The 18,195-nt window shown below is 42.7% G+C and overlaps 1 protein-coding gene across 1 annotated transcript in view; it reads left to right on the top strand.

Moving 5' to 3' along the window:
- LOC124555005 (D-beta-hydroxybutyrate dehydrogenase, mitochondrial-like) overlaps positions 1-18,195 on the top strand; it is a 298,706-nt gene that overhangs the window by 241,598 nt on the left and 38,913 nt on the right. The window contains exon 4 of the mRNA XM_047128748.1: positions 11,033-11,185. Coding sequence (XP_046984704.1) covers positions 11,033-11,185 — 153 coding nt within the window. The remainder of the gene's footprint in view (positions 1-11,032; positions 11,186-18,195) is intronic.

The raw sequence follows: 18,195 nt of genomic DNA on the forward strand, positions 1-18,195 counted from the left end.
CGAAATAAATACGCAAGCTTTAACGTAAATTAACATTAGTCAATCAGTAAAAACAGACAACATTTACTTCATGTCAGAAGCTAGTTAAAAAAAGGCATTGAACTCAGCTAAAGGCTGTGTACCAACACCAACTGCTGGCGCTGCTACTGCTGATTGCTCCTCCCACCTGGGTGGCTGACTGTAGACTGCGAAGATCCTGGACAGGAAATTTGGATGATTTCAAACTGCTGTTTGAAATTCAGCATACACTTGAACCCAATGATCCTGAACGAACTTCTCTGCAATTCATTTCGTGTTCAATTCGTCAGCTAGTATGCATCAACATGTCGCATGTTTCACAAACATCACGGATTGTCTGCCTTCTGTCTTCGTGGATCACTTCACACATTTTCGTGATCGTTCCCAGAGTTGTGGACGATTATGGTTGTTCCTTTAAATTGCTTAAACGACTCAAATGTTCTTCCTCAGCTTTTTTTTCTTTATTGTGATTTAATTCCCCTGCCCCATATGGACAGGGGAAGGCTGTCAGTGGCACAATCCACCACTCTTCAGCCAAGTGATATAACAAATAATACAAGAATAAAATGTTACATATAAGGTGATAAAAAATGGGGACATAAAGCAGAGTAAGGAGAGATAATGGAGTTAAAAATACTCTGGCATGGAGACGTTCATGGGGGAACAGTTAAAAAAGTCGACATAAACACACACACAGGTTAAAAGTTGGCCACAGTATTAAAAACACTCCAGAACAACACACTGTAAACCCATTTGGAGCACACACAATGAAGAATAAAACTGCCAGGTGGGACCAGCCAAGGGAGAGAGGCCTGAGAGGATGGGAAAGGAGGGGAGAGCAAGGTGCAGCAGGGGAGGGGGCGGGATGAAATGAGCAGGGGGCGTCGGCGGGTGCACCAGGAGGCAGGAGACAGATGGGGCAGGAGAGGAAGAGGGAAGACAAGGCAGGAGGGAGCGCATAGACATTGAACAGGAGCACAAGACAGGGAGGGGAGGAGGAAGGGAAAGCCACTCAGGAAAAGGGAAAAGGTAGGGGGAGGAGAGGGAACCTGAGGAGGAAGCAGGAGGAAGAGGGGGTTAGATTTGGTAGGAAGGGTAGATGTCAGGGTGAAGCTCATCATCCAGGGGGCGGGGAGGGGGTAGATGGTGGAAATTGGGTTGGGAAAGGAGGTGGAGGGTGTGGAGATGGAGAGAGGGTGGGATATGGTAAAGGCGCGGCAAAGGGCTGTGGAGTGGAGAGGAAAGGAGACACCAGGGGGTGAGGGGGATCAAGGCGGCAGACAATATATAGTGTGCAGATGTGTTCAAGGAAAAGGAGAACATGGGAAAAGGGGATGAGGTTGTAGAGGATGCACGTGGGGGACAGAAGGCGGATGCGGAAGGCAGATGTGGATGGTGAGGCAGAGTGCATGGCGTTCGAGGATTTGGAGTGATTTATAGAACCTGGGAGGGGTACAAATCCAAGCAATGCTGGTATAACAGAGGATGGGGTGCATCAAGGATTTGTAGATGTGATGGATGGTGGAAGGATGCAGACCCCATATCTGGCCGGACAGGAGTTTCAGGAGGCGGAGCCTGTTGTGAGCTTTTCGTTGGATGGTAAGGAGATGGGGAGTCCAGGTGACGTGGTGGTCGAGGGTGAGGCCAAGGTGTTTGAGGGTAGGAGTGAGGTGGATAGGACAGCCATAAATGGTAAGGTAGAAATCATGGAGACGGAGAGAGCGGGTGGTGCGGCCTATGATGATCGGCCTATGATGGAGGGTACATTGGGACCGTTGAAAGGTAGGATATAGGGCTAGGAAGGCGATGTCATCAGCAAATTGGAGGAGATGGGCAGGCATGGGAGGTTTGGGCATATCAGCAGCATACAGGAGATAGAGGAGAGGAAAAAGGACGGAGCCTTGGGGCACGCCGGCAGAGAGATAGAAAGTACGGGAGTGGGAATTGTGGGTAGTCACATAGGAGGGACGATGGGAGAGGAAGGAGGCAATGAGATGGACGAAGTTGATGAGGATTGCATAGGTCTGGAGTTTGAAGAGGAGCCCAGGATGCCAGACACGGTTGTAGGCGTTCTGGAGGTCAAGGGAAACAAAGACAGTAGAGTGACGAGAGTTAAGATGGAGGGAAAGAATATTGGTAAGGTTAAGGAGCTGGTCGTCAGCTGAGAAGGAAGGCCGGAAGCCACACTGGGTAAGGGGAAGGAGGTGGTGCTGGGTAATGTAGCGGTGAATACGGTGAGAGAGGATGGTCTCGAAGACCTTACTGAACACGGAGGTGATTGCTCGGCTGAAATTTTGCTCATCAGAAGCATCTCTCAAAATGGAGTAGGTTTAAGCTGCAGTTTTGTAGAGCTTTTAACAAAACTTAATGCAGATTCTTTCTTCGTTCAAGTCCGAAATTTAGAAATGCGCACGCACAGTGGGACAGTGTGCAAAGGAATCAGTAATAACGTTCACACCGATGCACTCACGACGACGCCCACTTGGCAGATTGGCAGTTGAAAGACATAACTAGAGACGCCTAGCGGCAGATGTTAGTACCACTGACTGGGCGAAACATTCAAATTCCAGGTAAAATTTTTGGTGACATCTCACACAGGCTTCCTTATGACAAAATGATGTTACACGAGTTGCTCAAAGTTGCCACCAATATGTGATTTACACAACAGAATACGACGTTTCATGTAAAACTTTCCTTTCGTCTGTTCTCAATGGTTCTGTGGCGTCGTGAAAAGTTCCACTCGCTGACGCGGCCAGAATCGTCTCACTCTTAGCTGTGTGTGGCCTTTAAAACAAGTTACACGACGTACTGCTTCACAGATTTACCCGAAAACGTTTAATAACGGATCGCCGTCCTTGCTTTGACCGGCGAGACAGGGGTTAAAATTTTCATTACTCCTAAGTGACTAATGTTCTTTATCAATGTAACTACTTTCGGAAAGCTACTGAGATTCAACCAAAAGACTGGAAAATGTACCCTGCTAACAGTTCATACACCGCCTGCAGCTACAACTACAACTTCCACCGATAACCTCCGCGCCGGCCGGTGTGGCCGTGCGGTTCTAAGCGCTTCAGTGTGGAACCGCGTGACCGCTACGGTCGCAGGTTCGAATCCTGCCTCGGGCATGGATGTGTGTGATGTCCTTAGGTTAGTTAGGTTTAAGTAGTTCTAAGTTCTAGGGGACTGATGACCTCAGATGTTGAGTCCCATAGTGCTCAGAGCCATTTGAACCATTTTGATAGCCTCCGCAACAACAATACAGGAATATATTTCAAAGTCTTTTGGTCAAAAGACGCGGAAAAACATTACACAAGGAGTTTCTAGAGAAACAAATGGAATTTTATTGCCTTCAGTGAAGCCTCGCCAGTGCCATCGTTTTAATTGAATATATCACCTGCAGCTGCCTACTGGATCCACATTCAGATATGAGGCCTCTATCTACCGAGCACATACTCAAATGGCTCAAATGGCTCTGAGCACTATGGGACTTAACATCTGAGGCCATCAGTCCCCAGCACGTACTCTATCACTAAACTGCACCACTCACCCGCAAAACCGAAAATGCCTCAATTACAGTTCCACGATCGTGCACAGGAACGCACTTTCGGATTCTTGCAGGCCTTTCCTATTGGAAAAGTAACTTGATTGATCACTAAGGATGACTGACTACCTACTTTGGACTTGTACTTCGAAAAACCAACTCGGATCCAAAGGGTAGGCTACAAGACTTGCCTACTACAGCCCATAATGGCTGCCATGCTTTTCAGTCACTCAACCTCAGAAGCTGAAGAATGCAGTCATTTTCATTCGTGATTTGTTGCTTCCACTTATAGCACTTTTTCGGGAGATGTTGCCTCCTGCTACGGATTTTCAAAACCATCAGGGGAAGAAAAGAGAAGAAAAAGAGAGAGAGAAGGGGATGGGTCGCGGTAGTAAAATTTTGTTTATCGTATCTTTACATAAACGGTTCTTTTTTTGTATCGCGTTGGTTCTCGCTTGGGCCGCGTGCGACCGCGGGTTTGACACGCCTGCTCTAAAGCCTCCCGCAGGTAGTAAATATGATCGTTTAATGACCTGTCGACAGAAAAGTCATTAGAGACTACGTTGTTTTGGAAATGGCCAACCTGTCTACAACATGGATCTGTGTTGTTGCTGGGTTGCATTAACATATGCTACAGCTTTAGCAAATATAAGAAAAATGACAAGTTTGATGAAACACCAGTCTTCTTCTCCTATTGGGCAGCAGCATTTTCAACTCGTGTTCTGAGGTAGTGCCTAACTTAACACGTGAGATTCGTTATCTCTATCAAGAAATCTAAGGTCTTTATCTGCGTTAATGTTACTTTTTTCCATTATTTCTAGCGACTATTGTTCTTATTTTACAATTTTGCCTCAGAACCATGGTCCAGTCACAATAAAAAGTAAGATGCCATCTTCTCTTGAAAGACTGTGTGACAAAACGTGTAACGTTTGTGTTTGCAATAAAATCAAAACAGTTTTACTTTGAGAATGGCAGTATCGTCAGTGGGCAGCAAGGAAGGATTACGTGAATCTTCTACTAATATAGCTTCTTGTTTTCGTTACATAGTTTAATGATTCATATGTGGCACAGGATTACTACACTGGAACACACATTATTGTCATCCTTTACTTAAATACACTTTACCGTGTCTTTAGTAAGCGGCTGTCAATATCTATGAAAGTACATTCTTTGTATACTATTTATGAATATATCTACCGATGAAAGACGTATTGACCACAAAGGAAACTGTGCATAACATGAGCTTTATCTTGCTTTTTTATTACGTTGATGTCCGCATGTAATATTGCAGAGACTAGGAAAAGATAAAATCTTCGAAACACTCAACGAGAAAGGCAGCCCGAAGCGAAAGATGAGGGCAATCCCTGAGAGTGAACAGAGATTCTTTAACAGGTCGCACGATGTATTGCTACACTCCATCTACATATCCTATATCTACACGAATTTGGTCAATGTAAATGAAATCTGCACAAAGGAGAATGTATCTGGAGTTAGCACACCACTAGAATCGAAAGTAGAAACCAGAAGTGGAATTCCTTGTCAGTTTCAAACTAGATCTAATAGTAAAAGTCAGATGTCAGTGTCGTATTCAATGACTGTTATGGAGAGGGTCTTAGGAGGCAGATACTGGCGAAAACGCTTCTGCCATCTGCGAACTACGTGTCAGCTGTGTAACTGTGTCGTCTGACAATGTTATGCATGCCTGTGTATTGTAGTGTTGCTATGCCTGAGTATGGAATGACATGGTACGAAGAGTAGGGAAATGAGAGCATCACTGGGACCTCACTGTTATATGCCCTGATACGACAGATAGTCAACATTGTTTCGAATACTTTCACTCGGTAGGTCGCCAAAGTAACGGCGCACAGTCTGCTAATCACGAACTGGACACTTTCAGTCCTTCTCCCCTGATAAACCGACTTCAGAGAGGGAAATCTAAGCGGAAAGGACCAAATGAAGGGACACCAAGGGCATTGCATAGCTATTTAGTTAAAAGTTTGACAATAGGAGACTGCAGAATCAATGCCTCTGAAATTGGTGACAGGATATAGAAATAAAAGTTAAATACAGAATTCTAACACAGTTCCTCGATATGGAATCATTTTGGTTCGTTGTCGTCAACGTCCGCCCCCGGTAGGTGAGTGGTCAGCGCGAAGACTGTCAATCCTAAGGGCTCGGGTTCGATTCCCGGCTGGGTCGGAGATTTTCTCCGCTCAGGGACTGGGTATTGTGTTGTCCTAATCATCATCATCATTTCATCCCCATCGACGCACAAGTCGCCGAAGTGGCGTCAAATCGAAAGACTCCTGGGGAGCGGTCTACCCGACGGGAGGCCCTCGTCACACGCCATTATTATTATTATTGTTGTCGTCAAATACTGATTACGGCTGTCTGTGTTGAAAGCAATGGAGACTACATTCTGGGATACTGTTACGAGTCTCTCGCCATGAGCAGTCATTGACAGAGTCGCCTTTAGTGTACAATCCAGAGCATACAAAAGATTGGAGAGACCTGTTAAGCAGTAATTCACTATTTATACGAAAAGAGTTGTAAAATATCATTTATGGCCATGCCATGGGATCGTCAGCATCCAGTGGAAGGGGGATTTTGTCCAGCCTGGAGCTGAAGGGTTAGTCTTCCCTTAATCCGTCTGAAGTGGTTTGTGGTTGTAGCCTACTGGACTAGGTTGCAGACTAGTGACTTTGTACGCAACACTTTCCGAAGAAGTGCTATTTGTGGGAGTAAGAAATGTCTGCATTCTGGTGCTTAGGCGGTGATGCTTAATTATTAAGACAGTTTCGGGAAGCTGTTGGCAACTTGCAGGAAAGAGGAGTCTGCAGGCAGTATTCCTCGGTATAGAAGGCAAGTCCTAAGCCCTCTGGGTCAGAGGTGTCGTTTACAGGTGTTTAACATTCCTCAAGTCGGGAGTTGGTGATCCTCTATGATCCACAATGTTATTTTCTCAGAACAAAACACCTAGAAGAATTCACAAGTGCTGTCCTGGACATTGCCATAGAATTATAATTAGTCATTTTCAAGTTTTCTAGACGAGTGTTGCGGTTTAGTGACTGTGTACGTGATTTTTAGGAAGAAGCCTCGTAGCAGTAAAAGTAAATGAAAAGATCTGTGGCATTGTTTGCCAGGAGGCAGCAACTGGGAAAATTCGGCCGGCGAGTTGCAAGTGTTATTTCAGGTGACGACGCATTGGGCGACTTGCGTGTCGGTGATGATGAGGACAACGCAACACCCAGTCCACGAGCGGAGAAAATCTCCAACCCGGAACCGGGCTCGTTGCGTGGTAGTCACCACTACCTTTGTAGCAGTGCGTGAAGCAGATAGGTACCTGGGGATACGCGTTTGATAAAAGATACGGACTTGGCGAGAGATAACTGAAGCCAATAAATTATATTTGTTTCCAAGTAAACGTAGAGTGTGGTGTTTTCGTGACTTTTGATCTGATGACTTGTAAATTTTGTCCTATGTTGACTCGGTGGGGACTACTGCCGTAACTTGAGGTGGTGTATTAACCATTCCTCTTGTTCTTATTTGTCGCTTTGGCCTGGGGGCCAAGTGTGTTGTCTACATTCCTCCATCAATTATTTACATTTCCTGTCTGCTTTACGAGGCCCATCGTCTCTATATCCCTGTTGATATCATTTTCCATCTTATTTGTGGCATTCCTCAGCCCGTTCTGTCTTCCACAAATCCAGAGAATGCTAATTGTGGTATTCTTTCCTCTTCTGTTCTAATTAGGTGTCCTGTCCACATCAATCTTCTTTTCTTCATCCGTTGGACATTTTCAGATTGTGAGTATAGATCTGCCAGTTCCTGTTTTTTTTATGTCCATTTCCGCGACTGGGTGTCACTCTTGGGGAAAATGTTTTCCTTAATATCTTTCTCTCGAAGACTATCAGTTATTGTCCATCTGCTTTCCCTAATGTAAGTGGTTCAGAACCGTATACAGCTGCTGGAACAATTACACTCTGGTGTAACCCAGTTTTAAAACTTCTCGAAACTGCTCTACTGCGCAACGTGTCTCGCAATCAAAAATATGCTCTTTTTGTTGCTGCAGTCCTTGTTTAAAATCAGTTTCGGTTCTATTCTGAACGCTATTAATGCTTCCTAAATATGTGTATTCTTTTAAAAGTTACTTTATCAACTGCCTATGTGGTACCATCATTGTGTGCCTTGCTGATGACCATATACTCAATTTTCTCCTCATAAATTTGCGAACCTGCTTTCCTTGCAATATTTCTGTAAGAATTTGTCATGAGCTAAATCCCCTTTGCTACCGCTTATTACAAGGTCAAGCTAAAAAATAATGCCTCCAATTTTTTGTGTGGAAACGTTTAAAGCTGTTTGAATAAAACAAGCTTTGTTAACATTCTACATATTTATTCTTCATGTCCACAACATAATCACCTTGGTGACAAACACATTTCTCCCAGGAGACCACTTTGTTGGTATCGTCACTGTATAATGTTTTACTTTGTTGATGGAGCCACAGGCTCGCCTCTGATACATCACTTCATCACTGTCAAAGTGAAGTCCTCAAAGGAGGTCTTTAAGTTTTGGAAACAGATGAAAATTGGACGTGGCCAAGTGAAGACTGTATGGAGGATGATCGATGACAATGAACACAGATGCCCAGTCTTCTCTGTTTCATGTCAGGGGTGAACGTTTGAGGCACCCACAGTGCACTCAGTTTTCTGTATCACACATCTCTAATGATGACCTCTACATGCTCTCATGATATGTCACACTTACCTGACAGCTGTGTTGTGTTATCTGACGATTTTCCCTGATGAGTTCATCAACCTGATTCTGATGAGTCTCATCTCGTTGGTTGCCACGTGCAGTCATCCGCTTCAAGCTCTGTCACACTTGTTGAGGTTAGCACCACGTTTCCTTCATTATGAGCACAAACAACCCAACATTGCACATTACTAATAATGATACAATCATCAATGGATTTCAATTGGAAGCACATTTTCTACAGTTAGAAACTAGATTGCAGCACACTATTTTGCATGTGCCGACAGAGTTACGTCACACACTGCTACGTTACACACTACAATTTTGAGCCCTCTAGCAGCAGAGGGTTGCAACTTGTGACAGTGAAGCAGGAAAATTGACTGAGTAATATGCATGACATGTAATACCTCAACAACATAATAAATAATTTGGAGACATTCCTTTTCAGAACATCGTCATTCACATATGCAAACCGATTTATTGTGTTATTACCCAGGTTTATTCCAGATTGATTTAATGTTTGGTGTTCTCTGTTACATTTTTTCTGAAATTAAATTAAAAAGTGTTGGAGATAATATGTCTTCTTGTCTATGACCAGTTCTGACTTCAAAATTCTCTGATATTCCTGCAGTGATCTTTACTCTGCAAAATGTTTCCTTACAACACATCTGTAATAGTTGTATTATTTGTGGAAACTGGAACTCTTTCAAGACGTTGGAGATTGTCTCCTATGTAGATTGTTATAAGCCGTTTTCAAATCAACCTTTCTTGGTTGCCTGTTTGAGTGTAAAAAGCTGGTCTACAGTTGATCTGTTCCTTCTGAAACCGCATTCATAGTTCCCTTATAATTTGAATAATTCTCTTCTGTAGACACTGAGATAAAATTTGGAAGCATGAAGGAGTCCAATCCCTCTATAATACCATGAGATTGTTCATTTTAATATGGGGCAGATTACAGACATTTACCAATCTCACAATCTCTCATCAGTTTTGTAATTATTTTAACAAGTATCAGTCCTCCATTCATTATTACAATAGCTCTCCGACAAGTTAATCTTTGTCAAAAGCTTGTTGCTTTGTTATGTTTTTGATTATTTGTGATATTTCTTCTTCATTTGGGGTTCGGACGGGGTGGGTGGGTGGGGGGGGGGGGGAGGGAGGGGGTTGGGCGGAGGGTCTACTATGTTGTCTATGACGTCTGGTACCTCACATAGATCTCCCTTTGTTTCTTTTTCTTATATTGCTGTCTTTTTTGTTTACTTTTCGGTACATTTGTCTTGCCCTGCGATGAACACAGTCTACTTTGGCTTCCTCTATTAAATCTTTGTAATAATTCCGTTTCTGCTGCCACAGTATAGCTGCCGTTTCCTTCCTTGTTTCAATAAACCTGTTTTAATTCCTGATCCATCATATTTTCTAACAACCTCTTCCTTGCCAACTTTCTCTCTTCAATTTATTGGTGGCACACTTGACTGAGCCACATCTTATCTGACTTTTTCATTTGCTTAAAATTTTGGATGCTACCCAGTTTACTGTTGTCTTAATTTGAGACCAGTCATTGTTGGTTTCAAAGTCTCCTCACATTTACTTAGGTGTTCTGCTGGTCTGACTCTCATCTTCTTTTAATCTTTATCATAGTACCATAATATCTAGTCTGCTCAGCTATTCTACATACCTTAAATTTAATGTTTACTTATCAGCAGGAGGTTATCAGTGTCACAATCTGCTCCTCTATAGATTCCTGTATCTTTGACACTGTTTGCATACTGTTTCTGGACATGTATGCAGTGTCTGTCTTATTCTAGCCTGTCTGGTGCCATCCACATCCCTTTATATGTGTTTTGTGTCGAAAACATGATGTAGATATCACTGTCAATTGTGAAACTGATCAAATGAGTGCCATTGTCACTACTCTCTTGATGCACACTTGAATTACCAAACTGCGCTTTAGAGATGTCTTCTTGAGCTAATTTGGCATGAAAATCACCCAATATTATTTTAATAGTATGGTTTGGTGACGAGTTACACAAAAAATAGTTCAACTCAGTGAAAAATACCTCCTTACCCTCAAAGGATGCGTGTGGATCAATCAAGGATATGTCACTATTCTGGAAAGCGATTGTAACATAGGAGATTCTGTTATTAATGGATTTAAACTTTTCACTACTTTTGTTACTGTGTAGCTGGAAACCAGTAGCTACTTCATGATGCTTGCCTGTCTCCACACAGAATACTCCCACTGCTTATCTTGATTAATCCTGTACCCTTCCACCTAATCTCCTGCATAGCTACAACTTTTAGCTTGTATTTCTCTAATTCCTTGGTCATATTCTGCACACTTCCACGCTCCTTCCATACAGGAGACCAAAACAGAAGATCACTGTCCATCACTGTGTCCTAGATTCCTAGGGTTCTGTACTGTGTCCTAACCAATGTATTTTTTTTATGGGAAAGTGGAGGTTACACTTTGGACAACCCCCAATCTGGAGGACCAGTGGCATTATGTTTGGATGCCCATCCTAGAGGCAATGCCTTCTCCATGGTTTTTGCCCCACAGCTGCCAACTGAGGAGATGCCCAATGGCAGACTAGCACCCCACACAGGGTTCCTGGCAACCACATATCTTCTGAAAGACCCTTTGTTTGTATTAGTGTATTTATAGTGGACTTTAAGATAAAATTTGCCACTTGAACCATACCCGACATGTTTGTTGGCCAGGTGTCTGGGCTGTCATCAACAATGCGTCGATTGCGACCTTCGGCGAGGTGGAGTGGGTGCCGTTCCCAGTGTTCCAGCATGCCACCGAAGTGAACCTCTTTAGTGTCGTGCGCATCACTCAGGCCTTCCTCCCACTCATCCGTAAGACCAAAGGTCAGTAAACATACTCAGTATACATCATAACTTTCTTAGCCATTTAATCTTTTGTGATGTTCTCTCAATTTACCTCACATGGCACTACAGGATAAATCCAAGCATTTTAAAACTGAAAAGAAACAACATAAATTTCACAATAACAAGAGTTCATATTTAGTGCTTATATTGTTGTCCATAATCCACAAATATCTTTCCTGTCTTTTACAGCTAACTGCAACAGATTTACTGTATTAACTCAAGTATATGTTATTTTTAGATAGTTGGTATCAGTACTTTTATTAGTAAGAGCTACGTGTGTCAAAAATACACATTCATATGTTAAATTAGAATTTTGAAGTACTGTACCTAGAAATAGAGGGAAATAGCAACTAACAGCTTGCTAATTTCTACTGCCTGACAAAAAATGTCTGGGAGGAGGACAAAAAAATGCAACATGATGGGTTGAAGGGCATGTCATGTTATTTCAGTGATTACAAAATCTAGAAAAGTTTACAAAGAATTTGGCAGTTTGAGCCCATTTATCAGTATGATGTTGCACTGATTCAGTTGGGAAAGTTGTCATAAAACTGTTGTATCATATCCTAAGACAAGTTGACCTACAACTTTTGTAACTTGTCATGATATCCAAGGTTCTGGCAATGGGACGGAGTTGAAGTTCGAGTTGGTCCCCCATATGTTCTATTGGGGATGAATCTGAAAATCTTGCTCGCCGCGAGAGTACCCCAATATCACACAGACACATAACATTTGTGAACGAGCGGTGTCCTGTTGACACAAGGCAGTATAATACTGTCACACGAGAGGTAACACACGAGGACACAGGTTGTTTGTGACATACTGTTGTGTCATCAAAATTCCCTCAATCACTAACAACTATGATCTGAAGACATATCCAATGGCACCCCAAACCACGCACCAGGAGTAACACAAAACATTGGAAGAATGGAACCTCTCGCTAGGTCAGCACTATTCCCACTGTCGATGTTACTCTGGGGTAGAGTAGAACTGTGATTCATCATTGAACACAATTATGAGCAATCGATGCTTCCCATTCATGGCACCACGTGAAACATAGCCGTTTGCATTGTGCTCTTAACAGCAGCCAATGCGTGGGATAGTAATTTTCTGGTTTGGTTCCTGGTAGTCTCTGACCAATGGTGCAAGATGACCTATAATGGAGTGCCCATTACTTGTTCTTGGATGGCAGGTGCAGATGTGAATGGATTACAATGTTGTTGGTGCACAACAGTACACGCCATGTCTGGACGTGGAAAGGGAGGCAAAGTCAAGGGCAAGTCAAAGTCCCACTCAAGCAGGGCTGGGCTCCAGTTCCCGGTCGGCAGAATCCACCGCCTCCTACGCGAGGGAAACTACGACGAGCGCGTCGGCGCCGGGGCGCCCGTCTACCTCGCCGCCGTCACGGAGTACCTCGCGGATGAGGTGCTCGAGCTGGCCGGAAACGCGGCCCGCGACAACAAGAAGACGCGCATCATCCCGCGCCACCTGCAGCTCGCCATCTACAACAACGAGGAGCTCAACAAGCTCTTGTCGGGCGTCACCATCGCACAGGGTGGTGTCCTGCCCAACATCCAGGCCGTCCTGCTGCCAAAGAAGACCGAGAAGAAGGCCTAAAGAGCGTATCGGCACGTGGCCCCGCCCAGCACCGCTGCGTGCTTCCTGCACGCAATGCGCTTTGCCGGCTCGGCTCAGAGCAGACAAAACAATTGTGGTGGTCAGATGCAGTTGACTGGAACCTTGATGACTAATATGTCTCCCCTCACGTTCCCACTCAGTCCAAGACTGGACTACTGTCACATCCCTCACAAATCTGCATAGTGCTTCATTTGATCAGTTGGCCAAATGGAGACACATAATGAGGCTCCTTTCAAACCGTGGCAGGCACAGATAATGCTGTCTCACACGAGCACGCAGGATCTCTGTGTCCTGCATAGCGATCACACATCATCTAACGGTAGGCACACCTATTGTTCACTCTACCAGGCCTGGTGACACTAACGCACTCTGGCAGCAATTCTACCTGCCACAGAGAAGTGCAACTCTAATCATTTACATGTTCACTGATTGTGTACACGTGTACAAAGCTAAATTGACATATGACCATGTTTTCTGGGTGCTTCATTTTTTTCTGTCAGGTAGTGTAGTTCGCTGATTTATTTATTTACAATTTTCTCTTTGTATGTCAACCATTTACTGATGAAAATATTCTTCCATGTACATTATAATGCACAAAACATGAAATTCAGTTTTGTTTCCTTTGTGTGTTTAAAGGACGTGTAAAGTCTTTGTGAATTACATTTCTACACTAAAAACTGTGCCACTATGAAAGACTTGCCACAGAACTACTATTTCTGCCACGCATGGCTAGTGATTATAAAAATTTACAGTTAATGTTGTCAAACGAATGTGACTACCTGATTTAAAAAACAAATGAATAATTTTGCCTCATACGATTTAACTGGTGGTATATCAGGCAGAAAATGTGCTGCATTGTGGAGTAGTGTTTTACTTTGCAGGCAAATGTGATAGGATGGTGTCTTGTTAAGTATAAAATTACAACAGTATCCTAAAGGGAGCCTATGACTCAATGCTTTATAACTTCCCAGGTGTACCAGTAGCTGTTGAGCACATCTGCTGCTGTATTAGTCAAGGTAGATGCTGATATCCAAGAAACACTGCACTGCAAATTCGCCACTTCCACAGTAAGCTCTCTGAAATGCAAGATGAAATACAGAAAACACCTATCCATGATGCCATCAAAGTAATCAAAATGAAACCATTTAAAAACCCACACATCATTTTCTCTGCCCACTGTACTGTGGAGGCATAGATGACCTATGGATGTGTTCAGCATAGCTCCTGGAGCATTATTGTGTACCAAGGCAAGCAGGGTGAAACAGTAAACTACATTCGCCTAATGACATTACCAAATGTAAAGAAAAGTGGTTAGTTACAGCTGCAGGTCCCACGTTAAATCCTATGACCTGCATTATATTCCTAATGTAACCAAATAATTACTAGAATATTCAAAAGAAAATGAAGTTTAAGGTCTAATGACCTGTTGATAACAGGCTCATAAGTGACAAGGGTAAGAACTTGGCTTGGACAAGGATGGGGTAGAAATTCAGCTGCAGACAGTTTTGAAGATATCATTCTGGTACTTTAATATAAATATGGATTAAAAGTAAAACAATCCTATAACTCGATAGTTAGGATGGTTCGAAATGCAAGCCCAGTGCATTCATGTCTCCACTGCTGCACAGACAATACTATTTCCCCACCCGTTAGCTACATGAGTAGTGAATGGGCCACAAATGGCATATGCTGACTTCGTTATTGATCTGTGTCTTTGTAGTCTAGAGCACAGCAACAAGCAGGCATTCAATTGCATTGAAGCAACCTAGTAGGAAATACTACATACATGCAAGATGGCACTGGGATTTGCTTTGGTGACACACACAATATTTTGTTATTTCAAACTTTCCTAATGGTTCTCTTACAAAGCTATAATTACTTTGACCAAGGCAGTACATGAAAAAGTTTCAATATCATGCACACTGGCCCAGATGTCAAAACCTTACACATCACTTGATGAGTCCATTAAATGTAAAATTCTTTAAGTTCACTGGATGCAAGTCACCTGTCCTGTTGAATCTGACAACATCATGCACCTGTAGCTGATGTGGGGAGAAGTGCAGTAGGAAACAAGTGCGTATAACAGATAGGCTAACATTGAGAGTTTTCATGGTGGTGGATGTCTCATTTGCTATAGACGGTATGGAGCGCAAGGCTTATATGACAGTATCAAAACAAGGTAATCAGATCCCCATGTAAAAATATCACTCTGTGAAGGAGGGGTACAGAGGATTGATTTGCAGAATTATGTTTCTTCTTATATGTGAATGACATATACAACTGTGATCATCATGGATCTGTGGAAGCTATCCAGGAGGACTGCATCCAAGGGGTGATATAAACTGCAAGTGGCTCTGTGATAGTGTTAAGGGTGTTTAAGTAACACGTACATTGGACTTTTGGTCTAGATGACACACCATTTGAAACGTAGTAGCTAGTCAACCTCCTGTAAAAATCAGGTTTTGATGTTTGCTTCTCATCTTAAAGAGGATTGTAACACTACCAACCCCATCTTCCAAGATGACAATCACCATGTCACCAGCCATTACTTTGTCTGCTTGCATGAGAAACACTCAAGAACAATAAAATAAAATGCCTAATGACAAAAGTGCAACAACCATAACACATTATCCGATGTCAGTGTAACTTCATACACAACAGACATTATGAGCAGATATGTACACTCTTTGACATAAAACTTGACCGGCGGCCGGCCGCTTCAAGGGCTAAGTCCGCGCCGATCGCGACATGGGACAAAAAAACTGGCCAACTCGCTAATTCTCTAAGTCCGGTTATCTGCACAATCTGGCAACACTGTAGACTGCGGCACTTCCTGGAGGAAAACTTGTCCCATGACAGAGAAACTCTAGGCTGATTACGCCTGTGGTCTAGCGGTAGCGTGCGTTGTTTCTGTTCATAATGTCAGTGGATCGAGAGCAGCTGGCATAAAATATTTTTATAGCCTCTTCTGTCTGAATGCTGAAGACGTGAATGTAATGGTAGCGCAGATTCAATCTATTTCGCTTTGTGACACACCGATATCAAAATTTTATCCAGTAACGATTTTGCGGCAGATTTCCTGCAGACTGTCCTCCTCTGGACGCCGTATGCGGCAAAGCTCCGGGATCCATTTGCTGGCTACTGGCAGCGGCCGTGGCGACAGCAGCGGCGCTGCACTCCCCCGTTCTTTATCGAAAGCACCTGCTACCGCTCATCGCTTTTGATGATTTAAAACGCTTTATTATTAAATGTTGCTCCACAGAAAATTTCTACAATTTCCATTCATGCTCAAAAGCAACGGAGACAGACGCCCTGATTAGTAGGCGGGTATTATATTACATTAATCGGCAAGAGCTGAGTATGGCCCGAAATTAATTTTATAGACTGGGACGAAATGAAACCACCTCACTACATTCGATGAATTTATAAATGCTTCATACCTCGTTTCTTTTCCTTTCAAACTCAATTATTTATGCAACTTTTGGTCAATGTTTGGATGTTTTCGTCAAGCCAGTGTGAGCGTCTGTGGTGTAAAGTGTATTACAGTTCTTATTTCATTCCTTATGGTAAGTCTATGCGATAAACTGTGTCAATACCTTGGAATGCATGCTCTGTAGAATGCAAGCTCAAATTTATATCGTTGACAGTCGGTTTGAATCTTTTCAGGGTCTATTTTACAGTGAAGCACCTTGGAATTTGCAAAGCAGAAATCCATGATATTAACTTAATTTACTAAGTCGAAATCGGACGAAGATTGATGTTTAAAGGCATTCTTCAGATTTCGCATAAGAAATTTTTACTAGCAGTTCGCAACTCCATTAATTAAAATGGAAAATAAAAGGTTGTAGTCAGCGGCTTCTACCGTGATTCGAACTGCTATGTCTTATAGTACAAGCACTGCAACGCACAAGGGAACCTCTTTTTTTTTTTTTTTTTTTCTCGGGGTAGCACAAGGGAACCTCTTTTTTTTTTTTTTTTTTTTTTTTTTTTTTTTTTTTTTTTTCCTCGGGGTAGCGCGTTTCCACAGCGCTTTTATTTTTATTTTTATTTTCCTGGACCTCTTCCACTTCAGGCGTTGGCCCCTATCATCCATATCACCCCCAAACTCCTATCTAACCTAAAAAAAAAGAAATTCTGTTGCCACCGCCACTTTCACCCTAACTTAACCTACTTTTTTATTTATTTTTTCATTATTTTTTTAAATAATATATAAAGGAACTGAATACATCTTCTTGCCGTGACAATCTGTCCAATACCTGTGAAACAGAAGAACACGAAATCAATCAAGCACTTCTGATGTGTTTTATGTTACGGCTTCTGATAAAATTAGTTTTCCTGAGGCACTTTCACCTGCTGTACTATAAAAATAAATAAATAAATGCCAACTTAATTATAATGAAGCACAAGTAGTATCAACTCGCTGTAGTGTTGTGCACCAACCCAAAAAAAAAATTAAAAAAAAATAAAAATTACCGCTTCATTATGGCAAAGTGTGAAGTAAGAAATTTTGAAACAAAGCTTTGTATATCCGACTCGTTTTAAGGTTGTGGTGCTCTTCCATTATATACTGTATGTACTCGTCTATACTCGCATGTGTATTCGTAACTGCAAAATATGCAAACTGGCCGATAATCCAAACATAGCTATTGTGCTTTGTTGCAGGAAAGAAATGCCAGTCTGGTTGAAGTACATCTTTAAGTGTTATAGCAGAGTCTGTGGTTCTAGTAATTATTGAGAGTTTTTTTCTAGTCCAGTTCCATATGTGGTATTGGTCGCGGCAGATGAGAATGTGTGCCAAGGTATCTACAGTATGGCAATGATCGCAGTACGGACTCTGCTTCATTTTGATATTGTGCAACTTTTCACCTGTGGGGACCTTCTCGTTCACAATGTCATACCACGTGGACACTACTTTGGAGTGGAGGATGGGATTGTTAATGTTTTTCCAGACGTTACTCCAGTTGACCGCTGGATATTTCGCTTCAATTGGGTTTTGCCTATGGTGTCTCGTGAGGTGGTAATAGGTCCTTCTGGTGTTAAGCAGCTGTGAAGTGTCTTGAATATAGCTCATTTCCAGGTAATAAGTCCGGACGTGATCGAGTTGAGCGCTGATGCGACCAACATCGACTGGGGCCTTTTTGCTCGTTGGGGCTAACCTGTTGAATAACGTTTTCGTAATTGTCGGATGGGGTGACTGCAGTATTTTGCGGATTCGATCCATATATACGGCAGTGCATTGGTTCTTGATGTCTTTGACGCCCAAACCACCAGCGGCGCGGGTTAACACTATGGTTGGCATAGCGACTTAAAAGATGTTTCCGCTCCATATGAACCAATACGCTGCAGCTAAAAGC

Source organism: Schistocerca americana, chromosome X, assembly GCF_021461395.2.
Source record: "Schistocerca americana isolate TAMUIC-IGC-003095 chromosome X, iqSchAmer2.1, whole genome shotgun sequence".
NCBI lineage: Eukaryota > Metazoa > Arthropoda > Insecta > Orthoptera > Acrididae > Schistocerca > Schistocerca americana.